Source organism: Micropterus salmoides, unplaced genomic scaffold (assembly GCF_014851395.1).
Source record: "Micropterus salmoides isolate LMB-PRFRI ecotype aquatic unplaced genomic scaffold, ASM1485139v1 Ms_hic_scaffold_13, whole genome shotgun sequence".
In the NCBI taxonomy this organism is placed as follows: domain Eukaryota; kingdom Metazoa; phylum Chordata; class Actinopteri; order Centrarchiformes; family Centrarchidae; genus Micropterus; species Micropterus salmoides.
The window spans coordinates 23711066-23737199 of NW_024040374.1; the positions used below are offsets into that span (position 1 = coordinate 23711066).

The following is a 26134-nucleotide window of genomic DNA, read 5'->3' on the forward strand; positions in this document are numbered from 1 at the left end:
ATCAACACCAAATTTGGAGCAGTAATGTTGCTGCCTTCTCTTCCTGTCACAAAGGGTTCGGTGACAGTGACAGGACGGTGTTCGCTCACACGCTGGTGAAGCGTTTCCTGGAAGTGCTGCACAGAAGCACGAAGGGGTAAACCCACTCATAGGTTCTGGAGTTACAGTACGTAACTTTCTGTTCTTTTGGTTGCCTGCACTTCAGCATAGGAAGCTGCATTATCCAATTGGTAAGATGGAAAACGACACTGAGTGAATTAAACAAATTCTAAAGTCTATGCCTTGTTGTAATATAGAGAGTAAAAGAGAGCTGCGCCTGAATCCACTGTTGTCACAGAGCTAAAGGCATAGCCCACTACCGTCACACCATCACCTACAGCGTAGCCAAGCATGCACCTCCTCAAAAATGTAACTGCCTGTGAAGGTGGGGGTGTAATTGCAGAATGACAGAGATACCAACCCACAAGTATGAATGCATGGCTACGTGCGTAGACAACTTATTTTTTTATACTGTTAGAATTATTGAGCCCTGAATTACACATATGATGTTGGTCAATTTAAAATATAATTTTGAAGAAAATCACGGTTTGTCGTAAAACAGTATAGTTACATGTCGTTTTGTATGAAACTCATTCAGTACGTCTCGCACAGTATACATTGGCAACATGTTAGCGCGGTAATGCAAGCTAACGTTCATTGGTTTCTTGCTACTAGCTAGATAAGTTAGCTATATTCCATGCAGAAGCGCTTCATAGGAGACTATAGTAGTGTAGCAGCACCACTTACACAACTCACCATCTCCAATATTCTGTTCTCCTGGACACCAGAAGCTGACTTAGCTTTTGTTCAAAAGCCTGCGCTCCCATCCTGGTCCAACCCGATCCCATTTCCGATCAGTTCATTGTAGAGGTTGATGCCTCTGACATTGGGATAGCGGCAGTTCTCTTCCATGATTCTGTTCTGGACCAAAAGCTCCATCCCCTTTCTTCTCATGCCATCTCTCTCCAGGTGAACATAATTATGATGTGGGTAACAGAACTTCTTGTAGTAAAATTTGTGTGGTGAGACATTGGTGGGAGGTGACTAAACAACAGTTCACCAACGTGGTACAGCGTGCTACGGCCAATCTCTAGTTCTCATCTTGTGTTTTTCCTTGTGTTGCCTGACCCTGTTTTTTCTTTTGGTTCAGGTGATTTCCCCGCTAGAGAGCTCAGTCTGCCTGCACCATTCAGAGTCTCGTCTGTTTTCTGCCGCTTGCCTAGCTGACTCTGCCTGCCTGGTTCTCTGTGAAACTTGATTCTTCACTTGCACCTTCTGACGCTGAGAATAAACCTGATTGTTAAATTTGTTCCATACCCCGGTCCGTTTCCTGCTTTTTGGTCTCGCAAACCTTAACACCAATCCCCTATGAACCATTTCTAAACTTTGTTAGAACTCATGGTTAAATGTTAAGGGACTACTCAACCTATTTAGCATTCCACTCATCTAACTTTGTCTGACACATGGGAGACAGTTTTAAAAACAATCAAATTGATGCGGCAGAACCAGAGCTATTGCCTTTGTTGTTCCACACATTCTTCTTTCTAATCAAAATCTCTTAAGCTGCTTGCACACTGTCCCGACAAACGCTGACCGACTCCAACCAACACCAACTTTTGGATCAGTGTGCACCATCAGTCGGTGTTCGTCTGTGTTTGACATGTCTAGTCTGGTTGGGTGGAGACGTAGAAAGTTGGACCAATGTGTGCCGTTTTCCAACAACCGCAACATTCTGAGCGTGTTCCCTAGACAACTAAGCCTAGACTCACACGCGGAACGTCAGCATGCACGACTTTCTTTGATGTTAATGTAGGTTAGCAAAGTGTCCATTATGCGCTCCTTTCTCTCATTGACAACGGACCTGTCTGTGAACAGCCCTTCCTCTTCGTGCACAATCTGAATTAAAACGTGCTCGAGGAAGTGACAGGTGTCGTGCCGAAAAGTGATCATCTGCTGAAAACTGATTGCCCTCCGTGGGAGCGTGCGCAGGGTGTTAACGCCCAGTAGGCTATCTATAGCCTACATCTACAGCTGCTTTTATCTGGGTAAAACAGTCATAACGTGTAAATAAGCATCACTTTATGTCCGTAGCAGCAAAGGTAGGCTATGTCTTTGTGAAACGCTAATTTATCTTGTAAAGGAATAATAACAGTTGAAGTGTTTGCAGTTATGTAATCACAGTTGAAGTGTTTGCAGTTAATTAGGACTGACAAAACATTATTATAAGCAATAAAATTAGCCTATTGTTGCCGATTGAAATTTGTGTTCAGTAGGTTCAGTTTATTATCCTTGATTATATTTGGAATAGAGACTGCCTTCTTTAATTAACATGGTTCACAGCTGGGTTAGGCTATAAATAAAACAAAGGAAATGTCTCTCTTGCAATTATCCTTATGACATTGCTTTCTGCCAACCAATCCAGTCCTTTTATAACCAGTTGAAATATCGAGTTTTGTAGTTTTGCATTTTGCCAAAAAGACAGAGTATAGCTCAATCAGTCCTTATAACCAGTTGAAATACATTTAAATAGCCCATACAGCCCATATAGCCTATGCTATCCACCTCCTACGTTGAGATTGAAAGGTTCTCAAAATGAATTGATTTCAGTTATGAGCGTTATATTTGAGGTATATCTGATTATAGCTCACCCAGTCCTTTTCACCTGTTGAAATACCTTTAAAGGCCCCATACAACCAGTAAAAAGTACTGTAGTTTTCCACTTGCTGGTCAGTTTCTGTCTGGTCAGTGTGGAACTGGCAGTTGGTTTTGCTGCCAACTTTAGAATGCTGGTGTTAGTTGGGCGCTGTCTGAGCAGTGTGCAAGCAGCTTTACATTACCCATAATATAACTATCCCAGAGTTGGAAATTTACAGAAATCGATTCACCACAATTTAGAGAAGTCAGGGTTTGGTTGAAAAGGTGACAACATTGAGGTAGTTGCAGTGAGCTTCAAAAGGTCTTGTCTCAGAGGTCTTGTACAGGGAAATGTAGGCGTGTCTGTAGCTGGTTATGTAAGAACACTGTCACAAGCACCTTTGTACTGACCAAATTGCTTATCTGTCTTGTAATATTTGTGCAGTTTGGACTAGAACAGGGTTAAATCAGTAAGTGTGTAAAAAGGCATTATAAAACCACAGGTTCAAGTGAGGAAGAAGAAAATCTTGAAAAGCACAGACCTTTCTTCCTGCTGCTGGTTTAATTCTCTTCAACAATGTGGCTTTATATGTTTTTGCCAGGTTTTGACATCAAGGGGGTATTCCTGTTTATTTTTATTTTCCTCCTAATAGCAGACTTCCTCAAAAACAGGAATCCTCCAAATTATCCTCCAGGACCGCGGGCTCTTCCCCTTGTGGGGAATTTCTTCAGTATGGACAATAAACATCCACACATTTATTTTACCAAGGTAAAGTTTAATCCACAGGAGGTTTCACCTTACAGAGCTTGTAAGATCAATATGAAAATGTGATATAATTGCTAATGGCTTTGATTTATGGATTTTAGATTCATGAAAACGTTTGCTTTCTACTTTTGTTTTTTAATATATTTTTTTACTGTGAATATTTTCAATATACAGTCAGTTCAAGATTCTTCACAAACACTATTGTTCAATTGTTATCAGGATAGTGGCATATGTGGACAGTTTGTTGTTGTGCATTGGTGAGGTTTGTTTTCAAACAATTTAAAAATGAAATTCATATGATGCAGTAGTGTGTTGTTTCATCAGTGTTTTTTCACTGATGTATTGTTCACAGCTGGCTAGCGTCTATGGGAATGTGTTCAGCGTCTGCCTTGGCAATGACAAGATGGTGCTTGTGTCTGGGTACAAGATGGTGAGGGAAGCCATAGTAACACAAGCCGAGAACTTTGTGGATCGACCATACAATGCTGTCGCTGACAGGTTTTACTCAGGAAAATCAGGTGTACAAATCTCTCTCTTTCTCGTTTCATGCTGCGCAGAAATTAATTCCGATCAGCCGTTTTATATTGCCTCTGCATACTTGTGTCTAGATGGTCTTTTTATGAGCAATGGTGAAATATGGAAGAGACAGCGACGCTTTGCCTTGTCTACTTTACGTAACTTTGGCCTGGGCAAAAGCACCTTGGAGCAGAGTATCTGTGAGGAGGTCCGACACCTGCTGGAGGAGATAGAGAAGGAGAGAGGTGGTGCACAAAATATGCTCATAATCATCAGCTCTTCAGCATTATAGCAATGTCTAAATAGTGGACTTCTCTCGTCCAGGTGAACCTTTCAACCCAGCAGGCCATTTTAACAATGCTGTGTCCAACATCATTTGCCAGTTGGTTATGGGGAAACGGTTTGAATACAGTGACCACAACTTCCAGATCATGCTGAAGTATCTGTCTGAAGTTATGTGGCTGGAGGGCTCAGTCTGGGGTATGGTAAGTTAGTAATATGCATCCATGGATTTATCCATTATAAGTTTGACCACTGTCAGAGAGACAGCATTCTGATGGGATTGCTTGCTCATCTATTGCTTTCTTCTGAGTAGCTTTATCAGTCATTCCCCAGAGTGATGAAGCACTTGCCAGGTCCTCACAACAAAATGTTCAGCCACTTCAACACCCTCCTAGACTTCATCAGTCAGGAGATAAAATGGCACAAGAAGGACCTGGACCACAACAATCCCCGGGACTACATAGATGCTTTCTTAACTGAAATGGAGAATGTATGTGAACAGTTGCATTGCACACCCAAAATTGTGTAGCCCTTCCTGTCAATCTGCCAGTCATTCACTGCTGTCTGTTCTCTGAATTTCTAAATAGCACAAAGGATCTGAGCTGGGCTTCACTGAGACCAATCTGGCGATGTGCTCTCTGGATCTGTTCCTGGCTGGAACGGAGACAACCTCCACCACTTTGCTGTGGGCTTTGGTTTTCCTCATCAAAAACCCAGATATCCAGGGTAGGTGACGTGCTATACCCAACACTGAGCTGAGTTAACTGTGAAACAACAAGCAACTAAAAGAGTCTACAGCCATGATAACAGCTCTGAGGCACCGCTGAGGACAGCGTTGCTTTGAGCCAAATGCTAATGACATTTCTTACGATTACATTTTTACCATCTAAGTTTAGCATGTTAGCATGGTAATATAAGCTATTGCTTTTTTATGCTGGGATATCACCAAAGTTATTAGGGTTCATCTCTTGGAGACCATAAACATCTGTAACACATTTTTATGGCAATCCATCCAATAGTTGTTGAGATATTTCCGTGGGGGACCAAACAACCAACAGAGCAACACTGCACAGCAGATAAAAAAGAATACTCACACACCCATGTTTTTGTTCATTGTTTTAATTCCTCTCATCCACACTGGCCACATGATCCCCTCTTAAAGCAAACTAAATGTAATTGATGGGGGACAAAATGCACAGCCTTCATCCTTTGTAAAAATCGACATACCAAGGCATTAAGATGTAATTCCTAGGTTATCTCCACTTGTTGGTAAAAGTTTAACTCTTGCAATTTTCTTGTATTTAGACAAAGTCCAGGCAGAGATAGACAGAGTGATCGGACAGAACCGCCAGCCCACTATGGCAGACAGATCCAACCTGCCCTACACTGATGCTGTCATCCACGAGATCCAGAGGATGGCAAACATTGTTCCTCTCAATGGACTCAGAATGGCCGCCAAGGACACGACACTGGGTGGTTACTTCATACCCAAGGTGCATTTAGTACACAGTCTTAACAGTATTATCACTTGAACATTTTTGAGGAATGAAAAAGTGTTGTTGCAGCATTGCTTGGTGTCAAACCTCTGGATCCTGTTTTTTAGGGTACGTCCGTAATGCCCATTCTGACTTCTGTGCTGTTCGACAAGACTGAATGGGAGACTCCAGACACCTTCAACCCTGGACACTTCCTGGATGCTGAAGGAAGGTTTGTGAAGAGAGAGGCTCTCCTGGCTTTCTCTGCAGGTAAACCAAAATCCCCTCAATCTTGTACATAACCTGAACTAGAATATATACGCAAGTTTTATCCTGAGCTTATGTGTTTGTTGACTCTTCAGGGAAACGTGTGTGTCTCGGAGAAGGCCTCGCCAAGATGGAGCTGTTCCTGTTTTTGGTCGCTTTACTGCAGAAATTCTCTTTCTTTGTTCCTGATGGAGTTGAGTTGAGTGCAGAAGGAGTTACTGGAATCACACGTGTACCACACCCCTTCAAGGTGTGCGCTAAGGCTCGCTGAATTAAGCAAAATCTCACTGAACCATTTTTCATCTAACCAATGTGTAACAAGACTAAGCAAAACACTTTCTCAAACTCAGTCTCAACGTTATTATTTATGCCTGTACATTTAATTCTGTGTAATAGTTATATTTACATTAAAATGTATTAATGGTACTGTTTATAAGATTTCCCTTTGTCCTTGTAGTTATGAATGACGTATAAAGATTTCATAAATATAGGTTACATCTTATAACAAGTTTTATTGCTTAAGTTTAATTTATAGCTCAGTTATGCTATGTATAAGCTATTAGTTAATAAGTACTTAAAAACATTTATTAATGACTAATAAATTCTGTATTTATTTGTGTAAACCTGGTTTAAGTCATTGGTAAAAAACAAAATATAATATACATTAATGACTGACTACCATAGACTGTATATAAAAAGCTATTTACAAGCCATTGGAAGTAACAAATAAATCATCAAAATGACTAATAGTTTATCTGTTATTATATCCCTTTAACTGAATAATTCCTGCAAAGTCTTACGTTGGCACCATCTAGTGGAAATATTAGGAATGACGGTAGACAGCAGTGCACGCTGTGTAGTGAAATGTTAGTGACATTACATATAGATTACATAAACTTTCACTAGGGTCGTCTAATTTTTTACCAAAGACCAGCAGCTTAAGTGGGAAACACACTAGCACCTTCCCTCCACAGAGGGAGCAAGACAAGCACACATGCGGCACTCCATGCAGACTTTTGATGTCATGAGTGCCAACTGCACACACCACACTAACTGGTTCACTGATGCTGAATCCACTTCTCTCCCAGTCTTTATGCTCTCCACCCTGTTTGCAGAGTGGAGACAGCCATGACAATCACCTGGCTGCAGAGGGGGAAGGGCAGCACCTCACAACACTCCGCAAGACACACAGCTCTAGTCAGATGCTGTGCCGAATTCTGCATGCCTGGCAATAATTGCATGCACCTCGCGGGAGGTAACGCTCATTTATGCTGAGAAAAGAGGCGGATGTAAATCTCGGCAGGTAGCCTCCATCATTTGTTCTGCCGAATTATGAATCCACTTCTTAAGGTCCTTTTCAGACACTTGTTGTATACATCAAACGCGGTTATCACTATGTATTTTTGTTGAATCTCAAGGAATGCTACTTCTACTTAAATGTAGTAAAATATTAAAGACTTCATAAAATATGTACTTCGAATCATTTATCACCATTATTGAACCCAACAGAGACTATTAGCTTTGCCTAATGTCAGATTACGCTCTAGTTATCAGGTTACTCTGTGTGAACTTTGTAACTAGAGAGTAATCTGATTACTCTGTTTCACGCTGTGTAACCTGATAGTTACAGTACTCCTATTATACAGAGGAATCTGATTACTTCGTTTCACACTGTTTAACCTGTTCACTAGAGAGTAATCTGATTACTTTGTTTCACACAGTGTAACCTGATAACTATAATGTCCGTTTTGCCAGCAAACACCGTGAAAAAGTGAAATGACTTAATTCCAAACACATTCCCTGTCAGTATGAAATATAAACACAAAATATTATATGTTCAAAATTATATATAAGCACATACCATGTGCGCCTTCTGCACAGAAATTTCGGAGCTATTAAAATCACTGATTCTCTTCTACACACAAACTCTTTTCTTGTGTAGCTTCTGATGGCAGTTTTACGAGAAAATCTGTCTTCATCTATGGACCTAGGGCTTCGTTCAGTGTAATTCACAATTTAAACAGTAGGCGTCACTATCACTCAAGACAAATCAAATTGCACTTGGCAAACATATGTTCAGCACACAAATTCGCAGTAAGCAAGTCATTCTCCGTGCAAAGCTGCACATTTTTAATGCGACAGCTGCACTCGCGCCCTTCCTCTGCTTCACAATGTGGCTGTGGTATTTGTTTCTGTGGCTTGATGTAAAGGGATTGCTGCTTCTTAGTTTTACTGTTCTCTTCCTAGTGTATTCTCTGAACAAAAAGGATCCCCCTAACTTTCCACCAGGACCACCGGCTCTCCCTCTTTTAGGAAACGTCTTCAGCATTGAATCTAAACAGCCTCACATTTACCTGACCAAGGTAAGACAACATGATCATATTTTCCTATTGTGAAGTGCTGTTTTTTTTTATTCTGAAAATTCAACGAAAACTTCTGCAAAATGTATTTAAAAAAAGCTATTCAGTAAAACTCCCCTACTTTAGTGTGGAGCAGAGCTAATTGTTAACGTTAGGTCCTCTAACACGGGAAAATTACATAACTTCATGTGATACTCTGCTCTAAACACAATATTTAAAAAATGTTTATGGTAGGAAACAATGCTTAAACCCTGTTTATACTAAGTCACTGAAATATGCATCTTATCAGAGTCACATGCTGGACATCAGGCCACATATTGTCTGCTCCTGCATCCACAGCTAGCTGATGTTTATGGGAATGTGTTCTGCATACGCCTGGGGAGACACAAAACAGTATTTGTGTCTGGATGGAAGATGGTGAAGGAAGCCATAGTGACACAGGCTGACAACTTTGTGGACCGGCCTTATAGCCCGATGGTGACCAGGATTTATTCAGGGAACTCAGGTAAATTGCACAGAATTCACCTATACAGTAGAGCAGTAAAAAGAGTGAAAGCTCGAGTAATGTTGTGTGGTTTCTCTCTTGTCTCAGCGGGTCTTTTCTTCAGTAATGGGAACGTGTGGCGGAGACAGCGGCGTTTTGCCATGGCCACGTTACGTACTTTTGGCCTGGCCAAGAGCTCCATGGAGCAGAGCATCTGTGAAGAGAGTCGTCATCTGCAAGAGTCGATGGTGAAGGAGAAAGGTTGGCCAAAACAGAAAAGAGAACACGTAAAAGAATGAAAAGCAAAAACACACACATAGTGTACGGTAACTGGGGACATTTCTTCTGTTCAGGTGAGCCGTTTGACCCTGTGCCCCTTTTAAACAATGCTGTGGCCAACATCATCTGCCAGATAGTGTTTGGGAAACGGTTTGACTACAGTGACCACAACTTCCAGAGCATGCTGAAGAATCTGACTGAGATGGCCTATCTGGAAGGCTCCATATGGGCTCTAGTAAGATGCAAAGAAGCTCAGACACAACTAACAACTGCATGGCTATTCATAAGGGGGATCAGAACCAGCATGTTAACTTAGTAATGCATCCATAGACATTCAAGAAAGCCAATAGAAAAGTGTTAGTGATTTAGACAAGCAATTTTTATCTAATATAAAATTGTAATTGAACATTTAGCAGATTTGTCAGTCAACTGAAAGATCGGAAAATATTGTGAACTAAAGGGAGATAAAAACACCAGCACTGAATAAGTGCCATGCTTTCTCTCCACACAGCTGTATGATGCCTTCCCAGCACTGATGAAACACCTACCGGGGCCTCACAATGGCATCTTCAGCAACTCCAAATGTTTGGAGGCATCTATCAGGGGAGAGATAGAGAGGCACAAGTTGGATCTGGATCCAAGCAACCCACGAGATTACATCGACACCTTCCTGATAGAGAAAGTATGGTGTTCACAATAAGCATATATATGTATATATACAAAAACTAAAAATGAACCTTTTTGTAAACTTGACTGTATTTTGGTCCCTCCACTCTGCCCGACAGAATAATAAAAACAGTGAACTGGGCTTTGATGATCGCAACCTGGTTTTGTGTTGTCTGGATCTGTTCCTGGCTGGTAGTGAAACCACTTCAAAGACCCTGCAGTGGGGCCTCATCTACCTCATCAACAACCCTCATATCCAGGGTGGGTGTTCAAAAAAAGCCTCCCACAGCAGCAGCATAGGGAACAGATTAAAACGATACCGGAGAAAGAACATGTCGAAGATAAAATAAGTCACTTTAATTGATCAATAAAAAACTTTTATTTCATCTCCTAGACAAAGTCCAGGCAGAGATAGACAGAGTGATCGGACAGACCCGCCAGCCCACTATGGCCGACAGACCCAACCTGCCCTACACTGATGCTGTCATCCACGAGATCCAGAGGATGGGAAACATTGTTCCTCTTAATGGACTCAGAATGGCCGCCAAGGACACGACACTGGGTGGTTACTTCATACCCAAGGTGCATCTACTTATAGCATGCAGCACGCTGTTCCTTATGTGTTTATTAGAAAACTAATATAATGTCTGAAATATGACAATGTGGGTGAAGTCAGCAAATTTTAAATTACTATTGACTCTCCTGACATCACCTGTAGATTTCTATTAATAATATACACATGTATGATTCACAGCGTAATTTTTCTTGTCTTGTTCTTGTGTATCCCATTTTCACTATTTGTTAATTGGTGGGGGTTATAAACATGCTTGTGCTGTAAATGTTATCAATACAATTTGCAAATAAAAAACATTCTACTGAAATAGATGAGAACATGAAAAGAACAAATAACTGAATTTTATTGACCTTACAAAGATCGATGTACCCACATGAGCTACAAACAAACTGATTCTGCTTTGACATTACGTTTGACACACCATGTCCACTGTCAACAAACTTACACTGAGGTCTCTTCAGAAACCTTTCCTAGAATCTGAAGACCCTTTCTGGATCCCCTTTCTCAATATTTTATATTTATATAATTTTTTTTTTATTGAGGCTTTGTTTCAATGGGATTGTACTGGCTTGGGGCTAAGTATGTTTTTCCTGTAAATGTTAAAAATTATGTCTACATTCTATATCTAAAATCTATCCCTGTACCTCTTCTTATCCTTTTGTACAATAAATATTAAATTGATTGCCGTCTGTGTGTGTGCAGGGAACCACAGTGATGCCCAACCTGACATCTGTGCTGTTTGACAAGAATGAGTGGGAAACTCCTGACACCTTTCACCCTGAACACTTCCTGGATGCTGAAGGAAAGTTTATGAGGAGGGATGCATTTTTACCTTTCTCTGCAGGTAACCTTCACATCTAACGGATTAATCTGAGTTTGATTAAGTGACTGAAAGAATCCACTTTTGAAACATTTTAACCTCGTGGAGTAAAGTCATGTAAGCTGCAGAAAGTGTTTGCCTGCAGCTATATAGTGAGCATGTACAAAAAGATATTTTAGTGCACTTGCATTTATGCTTGTTTTTCCAGGAAAGCGCGCATGTCTGGGTGAAGGCCTGGCGAGAATGGAGCTGTTCCTGTTTTTCGTCAGTTTGTTTCAGAAATTTTATTTTTCCACTCTGGAAGGAGTTGAGCTGAGTACAGAAGGAATCACTGGAGCCACACGCACACCATATCCCTTTAAGATCTATGCCAAAGCCCGCTGAACCCTGCAACATACCATAGACTATATTGTTTGTTATACATGGTTTTCATTTCAGTATCCCTATACCATTCAAGTTTTTAAGCAGTTAGACAGCAATATATCCCGTCAATAACATGAGAAATACTGGACTATGGTGGCACGAGGAGGTAATGAAGAACTATAGCATGCGCTTTGTTTTGCCACAACACAATCGCATACTGTGTGATGAATTATTGTTTTGACACTGTTACACGACCGCTAGGCAGCACCAAAACTCTTTCACCTGTTAATGAAAAATTCAACAAATATCTCAATCATGTCTATTATTTTCCCACTTGTCGCTTTCCAGTTAGACTATTGCCCACTATAAAAAAAAAATGTCATTACAGAAAGGCCAGATCTTGTATCCTTTTTGTCTCGTTAATTATCTACAGTACGTATGGCTGGATTTGTTCTGATGGAGTTGACTTGTAAATTGCTGCTTTGTCACATGTGAAGGCACTGATGACCTAGAAACACCTGTGTGTCAAATGATTTGTGAACCGTGTTGAAATGAAACACATTGATTGGTGCAGGCCTCCCAAACTGAGATTGATAGTACTGAATGTAAAACGCAGTTTTAGAAAAAGTTTATTTATTCACAAGAAAACCAAAAGGATTTACGTTTTTAACTCCTTAAGTTCCTGAATATTCACAATGCCTTTGTCAGTTTTCTTTATGTACACACAAACATAACACTATACATGTAGTTCCTGCGCTGTGCTACGCTTGATCACTTATTTTTATGTAAATGCTTTTAAATCAGCCATCGACAAGAATCATCCGCAGCAGTGGAAAATAAAAGCGCCTTAACATAAACATCTATCGATCACACATGGCCAAACCATTTTAACAGAATGCTTCTTTAGTGTGATTGCAAACATAGTGTGACAAGCCAATCAAAAGCCATTTCATGTTGTGAAACTAGTGTAGTTTAACTTAAGACTCCCTAAAAGGTTGGTAAGACAATAACCCACAATGTCAAAGAAAACAGCTGCTTCTCTGCTGCGCTCTGAACTTCCACCGACACTAAAATATCCTGAAAACATGTCCATGATTAAATAGAATATCAACTACAGTGATTAAAACTCAAGTTACAATTTGCAGGTACTGTATGAAAACTTAACCTGGTTCTGACATTTAGGATCAGAAGCTGGTGGTAAAATCATGTTTACATTACAGCTGTGCAACTTCAATTATAGACCGATTACTCACTACTAAATAAGATGCAAGATATTCAGTAAATAGACAAGCCTGCCAGTTTTCAAATAAGGAGCAGTAAGGAAATCAAATCACACTTTAGGAGTATAGAAAATACATGATAAATAGTAGAGCTAGTATTCCTGAATTTCTTGTGTAGGAATCGTTGTTGCAGCACCTCAGATGTTTTTATTTATGATGATTTATAGGATTTTTCACAGCTTTCCATGATGGGCTTGTTCCATTTTAGCAAAAAAAATAAAATGTAAGTGATGTTTGATGCACAAAAGCAGTTGGTGGCCAGCACCAAATATAGCAATAATTTCCTCAAAACACATCGTAAGCACGCTTGTCTGACAACATTAGTATCCCCTTAACTGCATAGTATGATGGTACACACATTCTGAATAAAACAGCTAAGCATTCATTTAGGTTTCTCATTCCTGATCGAGTACGCAGCATGACAGGCTAAATTGATTATAGTAAGTATTCAGCTGAGTCTGCAGTTGGCAATGCAAACCCACAGGGCAGATGGGAAATATGCTCCAAGTCTGGTTGAGAGTGTGTGCGTTTTAGCTAGTGAGGTGAACATAGGTTGTGAGTTCATGTTCTATGGAAGGTCAGCCTGCAGCCAGTGTATTGTGGGACAGTATGCTATGAACTCCGGCTGGTAACCTATAGGGTTGTGACTGATAAGTGCTCATTGATCCCAATCAGCTCATCTGGGGCCCCCTACCCAAGCGCTGAGAGCAGATGTGTTTAAGGTCACTTGAGTGCTCACTGGTAGGAGGGAGCGAGGGAGGGTATTTTTCTCTTAACAGAATAAAAGTGAGACATTTGGCTCTATGACGAGGTCTATTTGGGGTTAGTGGCAGGCACGCTGATGGAGAGCGCACGACGTGGGGCGTTTGAGACTTGCCGCTGCTGGGACAAGAAGGACTGGCCAGGGGACACCACAGAGGAGGAGCAGCCTCCGAGTCGCGATTCAATTGCCAACTTCTGAAAGTTCAGACTCTGAGGACGAAGAAAAACAAATTTGCAGTGTACGCTGAGTGTTGATAATGTCGTAAAAGGCAGGATATAAATCATTTTACCTTGTTATACCACGCTGTGACAATTAGCTTCTCCTCATACTCTCTCAGTCTGGCCTGCTCACATTGACGCTATAGAGGCAAAAATCAAACATGGTTAAGCCTGTCCTTTAAAGAAGATACTGTATGTTCATATCACGAACACTTAAGCCCCGTGAACGAGTCAAAAAGATTTACCTCCAGGTTGAGAATCTGCTTTTCCCGATCTGCTAACTGGTTCCTCAGAGCCTGGATCTCAGCAGTGGCTGGGTTTAGTTTAGGATCCAGCGCTCTGATCACCTACGAGCAGGAAAAGGAAGGAAGGACAGTCCTGAACTTAAGATCCCACTACTTGACTCAACCTCGTGTTTTAAGAAATGACAGGACTGGAATAGGAAAAAAATAATATTTATAAATAGATAAATTGTATCTTATCACTCACATTGCGAGCTTTCTCCAGGTACATTTTGTACCTTTCCTCCATGGCCCTCATGTCATCATCCTTCTTCTTCAAAGCAGCCATTAGCTCATCTACCCTCAAGGCTTAGAGGCAGAAATGAAGAGGTTTCACTTTACTCATATTGTGTATTGATGCGGCATAGCAGAGAAGATTACATTATCCCCTCCTGGGGTTGCAGTAGTGGTGACAAAAAAAATAAATACAAAAATAGAAATAAGACAGACACATGATTGGAGACTTACAAGTCTGGGTATTGTCAGGCTGAAGGTCTTCCAGCAGCTCTTTCTTCTTCATGATTTCGTCCTGAGCCTCGTTCAGCTGCACCCTGAGGAAACAAATGCAGTTTCTTTACCTCCCTCTACTGGAGAACATTTACTTTACAGCTCTTAACTTTTATCCAGAATTGACCCATGATTCACACTTACATGTGCGCATCAAGTTTCCTCTTCAGGTTTGACTGAAAAGACATTACAGGGGTTACATTTGGTTAATTAATTGTGCACTGCAAAATAATAACGTGAAAAATAACCCCTAAATCAGATTAACATTTTGACTGAACACAAACTAACATGACCTCTTTTCATAATTTTATGCCAGCACTAATTCTAAACAGCCCAATACGATTAACTCTGTGGGACATTTTCTCTGTATTGGTGCCAGAGCTCCTGGCGCACTTACGTCATCGGGTTTGGACGCCTGACTCTGCAGAGCCCTCTGGAGGTCCTCAACCTGCTGCTGCAGCTCACTGATCCTCTCTCGACTCAGTCTGCAGATTGATCGATGTGAAGAGAAAGGCAACATTAACAAAACAATACATTTAAAAACAAAGAAAATACATGGACAACGCACACTAGAGCTAAAAGCAGCCGATGACTGGAGAAAAAGAAGCTGTTGCTGAGAAACAAACTGCTAACCTGTTGTCAGTGTCCAGTTCACTGCGTGTCTTATGTGCTTCCTCCAGCTGAACCTGCAGTGCAGCGATCTTCTCTGTCTCACACTCCTCCTGCTGCACTCTCAGCATCTTGTTCTCATGCTGCAGCCTGATGAACTTCTCTCTGAACAATCACACAAACAGGTCAGCGCTCGCTGCTCAGAAAGTGAACAGATTCTACACTGTCAGATGCGGCGTCTGTTACCTGTACTCGATGGGTATTAACTCAGCTGCCAGGTTATCATGGCTGGGGCTGCCTGAAGGAAGCATCCCTACATGAAGAAAGCATGCGCACTTTAGAATATCAAAGTGGCCAAGCAGCGTAATTACTGTCAGACATGATTATGAAGCGAGATACCTGCTTGGGAGAGCTGGTGCTGTTGAGCCTGAGTGCATCGCAGCTCCTCATTGATCTCCTTTAGAGACTCTCTCTCTACGACGATCCTCTAATGGAGGGGGAAGACATTTTAAAAACCAATAGTCCAAATGTTAGTGAAAAATGTTAACACAGCTAGAGTAAAAAAATAAATAATTTGACACATCTCAAAAGCTGTCACCTCTTTCTCCTTCAACACAGTCTCGTGCTTTTCCTCTAACTTCTTCATCTCATAGGCCAGGTTGTCGGCTCGCCTCGTCTCCTCAGACAACTTCCTATGAAGCTCCTGGACCTGCAAACGCATGCAATCACAGAATACACATGTTTGGCTTTAAGAAATTAAATCTGTACTGTATGAGATATGATTGAGTTTAGGCTGGAGTCTCACATTTAAATTTCTTTGCATTTCATTTACCTGTCTCTTATACGTCTCGAGCTGTGTGCGGGCAGCGTTGGCCTTGCGCAGTTCTTCCTCCAAGCTGACCGTGTTTTGCATGTAGGTCATGTTATTCTCCTCCAGCAGCTTCATCTGCCTCTTCAGATCACCTAGATTCTCCAGTTTACGTTTGTACGTGTCCACTGAGGCCTCCAGCATCACCACCCGATCTGAGCAGTTCCTACAGTATGTCAATAGAAAATAAATGCATAAACATCAATGAAAAACTGTTACGCCAAACGATCTTTAGGCTCTAATCCCTGATTTCCACTAGCACAGATAAAGAACTTTGGCTTTGCCCCCGCCCCCATGAATATATTTAATAATTTAGTTTACTTAATGTTGGAACATAATGTGTTGGAGTTTTCTGGTTACTTTGCGTTTTGTTCCCATGCAAGGAATCATGTATATAAACCCAACCGTATTAAAAATGTTTGCGTACACAAGGTGTTCAAGGCACCGCTACTTAAGTTTGTTAAATCTGCTTTCTGATCAACCTGTCACAGGGCAACTCCTCACACAGACACAAACCTCAGAACGTCCAGTTCATCTTTGAGAGCTCGGGATTCTTCTGCCAAGCTTGTGAGCTCGTCGTTTCTGTGCTGAACCTCAATCAGCTGCTTCTCCAGCTCTTCACAGTGGATCCGGTAGTCATCCTTAGCGGCCTCCAGCCTAAAAGACGCAGATACACAATCGTTTAGTATTTTACAGCCATAATGAGGTTGCTGCGGTACACTTAAGCAGGAAGCGACAGACCTGAAGTTCTCCTCCTGCAGCGCCTCAAAGTGTTGCTGCAGTTGGCTGTGTTTTCTTCCTGAGGGTGTGCTTGGGTCGTCGAAAGTGTCCAGCTGATTGGCTCGGTCTGTTAGGACGTCATTCTCGGCCAATAAGCTGTTCCGTTCCTCTTGAAGAACAGCCACCTGTCCAGGCACAACAAGGTTTAAACCCACTCTCGCAAGTGATACAATTTCAATTAAAAACAAACAAAAATAAATTTGAGTTGAGTCAGCAGGAAGAATTTGTGATGTTAAACCTCTTTGGTCAGTTATTTCATGCAAAGCAGCAAAGTTACATCTGAGCCCCAAAAGACACACTGCTCCCTTTACAGATAACTCTCTTCCTCTCCCAGCTGTTAAAGCAAACAGGGCAGTTAATCCATGCTGGAAGCAGAGCACAGACAAAAGGTACTTTAAGCAAACATGTTAATTCACGGTTTGTTAGTTTCGCTTCTCACCCATTATTTTCCTGATGTGTAGTGTTTTTAACAAACATACATTGGACTATTAGCTTGAGATTAACTTGTCATTGTTTAAATGTCCTGCATACAGCAAATCTACAAACTAGATAAAACAACCTGTAGAATCTGTGACTAACATTAGAAACTACATGCTTAACTAGCACTGGGCTACATGGTTGAAATCTATATATCATAATAAAAAACAACAAAGTTCTCCTGATGCATACTTTACATATATCGCAATGTATGCAAAATAATATAATGATGTACAATTTATGTTTCACTGTCATGCATTACAATGGACAAAACTTCACACAATGTAAAATAAAGAAACTTCAGTAACACATTTTGTTTCCTGGATTCAAAAAAATTAAACAGTATTTTGTAAAATTATAACAAGATGTGATCATCACCACACGAGTTAAACAATGTTTATGAAAAATACTTAATTACAGCACAGCCCCATCTTTAACTCCATTGCTTTTCTTATAAACTATACGTCTTAGATTAGGATGCATTACAAAATAATGTGATGCTGCTTTAACCAAAAGAAAATGACAAAATGGTTATTACAGATGTTTGTGGGTGATTTACTGGAATAATACCATAATATATTAAAAACAACACACATCAGCTTCTCTGGTTACAGAAAATTGAGCCATCTGTTAGCCGAATTAAGAGAAACATTTGAGCAGCTGGTTTAGATGGGTTTAGTTTTGCTGAATGTTCAGCCACGCTGGACTTACCTCGCTGCGGCGAGCGACGAGCACGATTGGTGACAGAACAAATCAATCTGTCGAGAGTCCAATTGAACAGTTGATCAGTGCCTATGCTAAACTTAGTCTGCCGGTACAGTGCTGAGTGAGGCCTTCCAGCACTGGCAGAGCACGGCTGGTTGCCACAGGGGGACCAGCAGAGGCCAGACTGTAAGCCCACAGCCCTTCTGCCACAGCAGCTTCAGACAATAGACCCAAGCATTACAACGAATTACACAACTCCTGTTTACACTGTGCTGCAGACGCGCCTGTGTGCACATTGAGATCTGAATATCAGCAACTTCCATAATGCACTGGGCCTAGACAGCTGTATATAAATCATATTAATGTCCATTTTTCTGTAAAAATTCCAAAGTGTGTGTATAAGCTCTGTATTCACCTGTATGTCCAGCTCTTGACAGCGTTGGGCTAGCGCTTCCTTCTCTGACAGAAGTTCAGTGAGGTCCTCTAGGGCTTTTTTTAGCTGGAAAAGCATGAACGAACAGCAGAATTAACTAACATGTACATTCACATAACTTACAGACTGGTTCTTCTGCAATACTCAGAAGGCTTTAAAACCCTTTTTGTCACCTCCTCTTCATGCATTGCCATGTTAAATTTTCCCCCCCCCAATGTTAAAGCCCGTTACACAGGACTCATCCAGCCGTCCTGCCTGTTCAGAAAGCTGATGCCCAGAGCACTGTGCAGTGAGAGTCGATATTTATGCTCTGGGATTGTCTGTACGGTGGTCCTGCTCTTCCTCAAACAGATCCAGAAGAATAAACGCCTCAGTGATGAGTTACTCCAGGCTGGAGTGACTCCTTTGAGGTAGTAATGTTATCTGTCCACCAACTGGCAAATTATGTAGTTTTATACAGTACATAAGAGCTGAAATAAACTGACTGACAGAAAGTTAAACAATTTGCTAGGTACTGCCTCTCAAAAAGGTGAGGATTTACTTGCTTTTCTAGATTTCATCATACGTAACTAGAAGAGTGCAGACTTCCACCAGGCCTGGTATCACCAAATGGCGTATGAATAACATGTTTGTTATCAAAACATGTTTTACTTTTCGTGTCATTTCACATTTAGTCTCACTGGCTTATATTTTGCAGAGACGGCGTGTCATTTTAACGCACAAATGTCAGAGAAAAGAATGTCAGGTGATGTAGCATGAAGAGCAAGAAAGTCGGGGTCAAACAAACACAGGACTGTCACCTGGCAGTATGCTGTTCGCATCCCGCGTGAAGCCAAAAGTCAACGATGACGTATTTTAACTCACGTACATAGCGGAAATGACAACTTCCCTACCGGCTGGTTAAGAGGAGTAAGGAGAAAGCAGTCAATGGTGGTATAAATCATAGCATGCAATCATAAATGTGCACAAACAATATTAGGCTGTTACATATAACGCGTACACTTGGTGGAGATAATAAATTGAACACCTTTAGGCTTTTTGACTCTTGGTCAAGACAAAATAAGCCATTTTAAATCTTACAGTGATTTATAAACCTACCTATAAAAATACTTGACGGAAGTAGTGATTTACACATTAATTGCGAATCAAAATACCCATTAATGTTAGAATTCCTCTGGGAGTGGTTTAAGTTATAAATCACAATAAATATTTGTATTGATCTCACTCAAATTGGGCAGAGTGTCTCCAAATTCACTGAATTTCACAGCAGAAAGCACCAACTTTGTTAAAACCATAAGTCGTCCTCCGTGGCAGGAGTCTCTGTAGTAATAACACTGACCTGCTGTTCCAAGTCCCCTGACACTTCTGCTCCAAACGGGGCCATGGTCTCTTTACTCATGAGCTGAAGAGGAGAAAATGTCACTTCATGTAAGGATTGCACAGACTCATGAGAAAGCTGCAAAGCTTAAACCTATTTTACTCAAACACAAGTATACCCTCTGCCCTTCCTCAACAACAACTGCCTTTGAAACATTTCGAGAGAAGTCTCAACTGTTCAGACAAGCTTTTCTGGATATTCTGCGAGAGTGAAGAAGACACATTAAGATGAACTGACCTCTTGAATGGCTGTCATGACAACATGCTGCACAGACTCCTCCAATGTCATGATGATCTGTATGTATTCTGGCAATAAAATGAGAGAGATTGACCACACTGACTGCACCGGTTATTATTTTTCAGCATTTCTGTCCCACTTCCAAATGTAACAGTGCCATCATTGATTTCCCAGCCAGGCTGCCTGATGGGTGGTCAGCGGCTTGGCAGTGCAATAATTAAACATTGTTCTGCTGACTGTCTGAAACTAAATGATTTTTGATTGAACAATTCCATTTCTATGTGCACTGTACGGCACATGTCTACTGTAGATAGGAGTATCTGTTTGTGGCTAATTTGTGTACACAAATTGTGTGTGGCACAGAAGCAGACAAATACCTTGTTTACGCTCACATCTGACAGCACAGCCCAGTATGAGCTGCAGTAGCCTCCCTAGCTGCATAGGGTCTGAATGCTCTGCCACCAGGGCCAGATCTGGCATGGGGAAGTCTGAGATTTCCTGTGCAAAGACCTGATGGTGCGGAGATAAAAGTAAGTAAAACTGCAATGATTTTAAAAGCCCCGCCAATAAACAGCTGTTGTAGTACAGTGTTGCTACAACTAAGCGAGTTGATGAACAAAATATCCCACTCATTTGTTAATTTATCAAAATGTATGCATGTTAAAAAATGCTTGGCTTCAGTACTCATTGGCATTGTGTACCAGGCTTGAGCTGCTTGTTTTGATCTCAACTGCACACTAGGCGCATGAGGCTTTGCACTATGTAAACAGTGGCTACTACAACTCCTGCGAGAATTGAATGAACACACAAAGTCCGACTCTCACATGCAGCAGGTGCTTATCCAAACCACCTGACAACTAAGCAAACAAAAAACATATCGTGTACACGGCCACAACCTACCTCATTATAATAAGCAATCACCATCTGAAGGATCTTCTTCAGGTTGTTCAACTGAGATCACACACACGATTATGAAATGTTATGAACTTCATAGTCAAAATGGGAGCCAGGAGAACAAACTCACATCAGAGATTCCCTTCAAACATAATGTATATTCATGCAATGACTTTGGTACCCAAAGGAAAATAGGCATTCTTCTCAGCAGACATTTTGACATGTCATGGTATATATAAAAAAAAAAAAAAAAAAAAAAGTGTAAAAACATTACTCTAAGAGCCATGTAAGGGGGTTTGTGTTGTGTGCAGAACACCAGTGGGTCCAGTAGATGTCCCCTTTCTGCTTTATGTCAACCACAATTTAGATAGGAACTTTTACTCAGGTGATAAGTGTTGACAGACAGAGGGAGGGGGGGGGGGGCACACCAACTTTTTGACCGCTTCGCCAGACACAGCGTTGTGTGTCTGGCAAAGCTGTACTGTGTGGAGTGATGAAATGTTTTACTCAGTGGAGCTTTATGGACGGTTATTGATTACTGCATCATTCTGCAGACCATTAACAGTGAACAATAGACCTGAAAGGCAAGGAAATGCAAGAGCAGACGTCATACTCGGTGACGGCCGAGCACGTCAATTAGATACCCGTCTACAAGCTCCAAGTTTAGATTTATCTCACAATGATTAATGATTGTGAGCTAAATCTAATAATTAATGATGCTCTTTTATACTTAAGTGTCCCATTACGCCTAGCATGCACAAGACCAGGACCCTTAAACTGAGCCAGCTAAATGGATCCGAGCCATCATTCATATTATTTACTGTGCTTTTCCTACTGTGACACGTCATAATGTCTTCTGTGAAAGAGGTCTATTGGGAAGGGGGAAATGAGCAACAGGGAAACACAGCCAAATAGAGAATGATATTACGTATAGCTAAGATATTTGGACAAACATACATGTACACATTTCACCAGAGGAGTCAGAGCGTGTGGTCAGAACGCAGGCTAAGCCAGGAGAGGCACCCTTGGGGCAGGCAGGAGGTCAGGGTCAAGGACAAATTTGGTAGGGTTGAAGCAAACAGAGGATTTAACACTCAGGGGGTTCAGCAAAACATGGAGGAGAGTCAGAGAGGGCAGACAGGGGACGGGGAGACAGCACTGCTCTGTACCTTCAGTCTCCAGTTATCCTCAACATCTGTTTTGATACGACCGAGCCATCCATCAGTGAACCAAGCTGGGTCTCTGCAGCACACAAACAGCAAGGAACAACAGTCCATCTACACATGACTTCTCAATTAACTGTGTGCAGTTCACAGTCAAATTATTCTAGAAAATATAAAATGTTGCAGTCCACTTTTTCTCAGCCTTCTTTTACTTAAGCTTGTTATTTCCTACAGCACCCAGCATACCTTTTTTATAATCCCTATAAAAACAGGAGTGTTCTTCTATTCAGCTGTGGGTCGCACATGTAGGTTGAGAATAAGGGTGATCGTAAAAGCAACTTACAAAAGAGTAAGTAGCACCACATACTCAGCATGCCTCTCAACCGTAACGTTGGCGCATTCTGCAGTCTCAAGGTTGCTGGATAAAGTCGTATCTAATTCTTCTACAATAGACCTACATGAGTAAACCCTGGTGCCGAATTTAAAAAATAATTCTTGTTACTTGATTTTCAGTGTAGCACAATAAAATCTGATGTTTGCTGTTGCTCCAATAGCTTTTGTTTGTGTAATCAGGACAAGTACAAACAAAATCCTTTACTTTAGCTATTTTTTGCCAGGATTTACATTGCGCATACTAAAGAAACTCAACACTTGTGCTTCTATGACTTAACTCAAGTACCAGCTGACCACATGTGATGGGAATTATTTGAGGCAAACCAGACTGGCTGTAAATAAATAATGTATCTGTAGAGTAGCCAGATATCATGATTACTTGGGCCAGTCTCGACAATTTGTGTTGTATTCCTGTGTGTGTGTGTGTGTGTTCTCGCACATTTGATGCAGTGCCTGGGACATTGCCGCTCCAGTGGTCAGCTCCTCCACTGTTCTGCAGGGTGCAGGAGTGTTGAAGGTCTGCAGCTAAAAGGCAGAAAACACAGCATCATCACGAGGACTGGTCAACAATCAAAGGACAGTACAGGGAATAAATCATCAGGAGACATGCAGAAACACCCTGCACAAGCTATCACTGAAGATTTTCTCCACAACACTGCAGATGTGCTGGGGTACTGCATAACTGCATCCAAACCGCTTTGAGAGAGGAATAAGTAAAGGAAAGAGGAGATAATAGATGACAGTGTTGCACTGAAGGGTGGATACCACAGGATGGGAAATGAGAGACTGCATATAATAGCGGCAAAGACACCACAACAGCCAGGCAAAGACTCCTGTGCTTAAGTGAAGACTTAAATAATTCAAGCCGCAGTCACGGTGTAAGGTGAATTCTCCTGGGCCAACATCCTGTCCTGTAAACATCCTGCAGTTTATAGTGAGGACTAAACCTTATCTGAAGGCTACTCTGAGGTTCACTCCCACAAACTAGTGAAAGCTTTTTAGTTTAAAAATTAGATAATCATTTAAAAACGTGAAATATGAAACATTAAAATTAAGTCGGAGGGTGGGGGTGGTGATTGACGCCTGACTTTGGTGCGAAAGACCCGGGTTCAATTCCCCACTGTGACCAATCCACCATTGTCTCCCTGAGCAAGACACTTAACCCCTAGTTGCTCCAGAGGCGTGCGACCTCTGACATGTGTAGCAATTGTAAGTCGCTTTGGATAAAAGCGTCAGCTAAATGAATAAAACTAATGTAAAAGTGCACTGTTTGGAAACAATTTCTAACCCCTTATTTACTGTTGTCCAACAAGGTAACTGATGTGGTTTAGATCAGGCTTCAGATGCCTGATGAACCTGACCCAAGGTAGCCAACAAAACCTGGTTAAGTTATATTTTAGGTAAATGAAGGCAACTATTGCTGGTGGTAGCTAAGTTACATTTAAACAGTTACATAATGTTAACAAAAGACCCGAAGCGACATTCCACAAATATCTCCTGGTTAATGGGATTAACACTCTAAATCTGGCGACTAAACTGAAGCATATTGTTGTCTTTGTAGCTCCTGAGTGGAAACTTTATATGCATTAGCCTGAGGTAGCAGCTCCCTGCACCTCACCTAGCTACATGACGTACCGGTGGACCACCGACAGTGTGGCTAGCGTTACAGAGACTATTAAATCAATAACAGCTGTAAACTGACGCTAATCTCCATAATAACGACAGACAACAGCTGCCGTTAGATTAACTGACGACCATCTCCTTTAGTTCATATTTGTCTAATTTTCTCTCGGATGTTGGAGTGTTTTCGCGGACACCCCACCACCTACAAACAGGTAAATCGTTTCCACGGTTTCCTTCTACATCAGGCGACACATTCACATCGCAACGAGCACACAAACTCACCCATATTATGAGGCTCTCGGTCAGCGCCGTTTTATCCTCGTCCATTTGTTGCCTTTTATCTTAAATATGTTCCACCTGTCAGCAAAAGCTCTTCCGCTCTTTTCCTCCGCATTTGACCTCACCTGCTGCCGAGAGGTAGGTCTCTAACGACGACTACGTACAGCGGAGTGCCACAACGGTCGTTCCGCCATTAAAATAACGTAAGATGTACGTGAATGGCGCAGCGTTCTTTGACGTTTACTTGCTTGCAGGTTGCGGTGAAGTGGGGGGAGGGGGGAGGGGGGAGGGGGGAGGGGAGTTCAAGCTGAATCCAATCAGTGTTGAGATATGTTGAGATTGATGGCTGTTAAACTACGCTGTAACCAATCAGTGAACGTGATATGTGATTAACATACGCCCCCATTATCTGGCCAGAATCGAAAGATTTCTGGTCTGTGTAATTATCAAATGGCTTCCCCGCATCAGTGATGGATATGTTTGGTTGAGGAAATCAGGTACAAGGGAACACAGTTAAATTTGTATAACATTAGTTAAATATTAATTTCACCTACTTGTAGGCATTTAGCCACATAATAAAGCTATGTTTATTTTTTACCTGTCTTTGTTCATCTTTGTTGTTCATGTTTTTTAAGCGTCTATTTCTATCCTCCTGTAAATTGCACTTGGAACTGTGTGCAAGTACGCCTACACTGAGAACAACTTTAAAACAGAGTCAATTCCTTGTATGTATACACATACTTGGCCAATAAAGCTGGTTTTGATTCTGATTCATTTTATTTCATGAAAGAAAGACTATTTTGGTAGGTTACAAATTTGCTGTCATTAAAAACAACTCAATTAGACCTGACTTGCCCCAGAGAGGTTGTCATCCCACCTTTAGAGTTATAAAAGGCCTACTGTACAACATCATGGCTTAGCATACATGTGTATATACACAACAAGTAGCCTACTGTAGGCTTCTTAATACAATTTTGATGTATTTGTATCTTACTTGAGTATTTCCATTTTATTGGAGCTAACCAGCATTATGTAAAGTAGGCCTGATTAAATTTAGCCCCCCCTATACCAGCTGCAACATTAACATGATGTAAAACATGAATGCATCAATAATTATAATCCAATATTATAAATATTGTCAATAGGACAGTTTTGCATGATGACTACTTTTACTTTTGGTACTTTGGTAAGTAATGTTTGATGCTGATACTTTAGTACTTTTACAAAAAATGCATGACTTTTACTTGTAACATATATATATATATATGCTTATACTAAAACTGCGATAACTTCAGAGAAACATCCCCATGAAGCCGCATAGAATTCCAGACAAAGGAAAAACAATATCGCACATTTCAAGCGTTGTTGAAAAAAAGTCAAAACCATAAATAAATGTGAGGAAAAGCTACTGAGTTGTGTAAAAAAAGAAAAAACTGCAAACATGACAAAAGCCCCAAACACATACATTTACAGCAAACATGAAATAAACTATTTCAGGAACATTTGTTTTGCTCACAGTACTCCCCTTCTGTTCAAAAAACAAGTCAGGTTCTGTAAACCATACATTCATTTGACAAGTTTTTTCTTTGGATTTATCTTGTCTGCCACAAACATGTGACTGCACTTGCTCAATCAATATGAAATCATAATTGCAGTGTGTTTCATGTGTCTACGTGACCTACTGTAAAGTGCTAACCTCACACTTTAGCCAACAGAGAGAT

At 41.1% G+C, this 26134-nt stretch overlaps 3 protein-coding genes across 6 annotated transcripts; 2 read left to right on the plus strand and 1 right to left on the minus strand.

Annotated features, from left to right (window-relative positions):
- The first annotated feature begins 3098 nt into the window (after positions 1-3098).
- LOC119900972 (cytochrome P450 2J6-like) lies at positions 3099-6412 on the plus strand. Its single transcript, XM_038716339.1, has 9 exons — positions 3099-3442; positions 3792-3957; positions 4048-4200; positions 4280-4440; positions 4551-4727; positions 4825-4963; positions 5543-5730; positions 5841-5982; positions 6075-6412. Exons 1-9 carry the CDS (start codon positions 3251-3253, stop codon positions 6248-6250), a joined length of 1494 nt encoding a protein of 497 aa, XP_038572267.1. The 5' UTR covers positions 3099-3250; the 3' UTR covers positions 6251-6412.
- Positions 6413-6772: 360 nt separating this feature from the next.
- LOC119900967 (cytochrome P450 2J1-like) lies at positions 6773-11921 on the plus strand. 2 transcript variants are annotated; one of them, XM_038716335.1, is made up of 10 exons: positions 6773-7234; positions 8227-8342; positions 8679-8844; positions 8932-9084; positions 9177-9337; positions 9614-9784; positions 9888-10029; positions 10163-10350; positions 11030-11186; positions 11371-11921. In XM_038716335.1, exons 1-10 carry the CDS (start codon positions 7108-7110, stop codon positions 11544-11546), a joined length of 1557 nt encoding a protein of 518 aa, XP_038572263.1. In that variant the 5' UTR covers positions 6773-7107; the 3' UTR covers positions 11547-11921. The 2 variants fall into 2 exon arrangements, with proteins under 2 accessions (XP_038572263.1, XP_038572262.1); XM_038716334.1 differs by having other exon boundaries at positions 6773-8342; positions 11045-11186.
- Positions 11922-12140: 219 nt separating this feature from the next.
- On the minus strand, positions 12141-24570 carry hook1 (hook microtubule-tethering protein 1). Of its 3 annotated transcripts, XM_038716331.1 has the most exons (22): positions 24417-24570; positions 22951-23036; positions 22125-22197; positions 20962-21012; positions 20439-20571; positions 20062-20129; positions 19786-19848; positions 18429-18512; positions 16793-16956; positions 16568-16708; positions 16016-16217; positions 15782-15892; positions 15583-15670; positions 15430-15496; positions 15208-15348; positions 14972-15059; positions 14719-14750; positions 14536-14618; positions 14276-14376; positions 14032-14133; positions 13858-13926; positions 12141-13777 (listed from the first exon to the last, which is right to left on the minus strand). In XM_038716331.1, exons 1-22 carry the CDS (start codon positions 24459-24461, stop codon positions 13619-13621), a joined length of 2151 nt encoding a protein of 716 aa, XP_038572259.1. In that variant the 5' UTR covers positions 24462-24570; the 3' UTR covers positions 12141-13618. The 3 variants fall into 3 exon arrangements, with proteins under 3 accessions (XP_038572259.1, XP_038572260.1, XP_038572261.1); XM_038716332.1 differs by lacking the exon at positions 20962-21012; XM_038716333.1 differs by lacking the exons at positions 22951-23036; positions 24417-24570 and adding an exon at positions 21913-21979.
- Positions 24571-26134: the final 1564 nt, after the last annotated feature.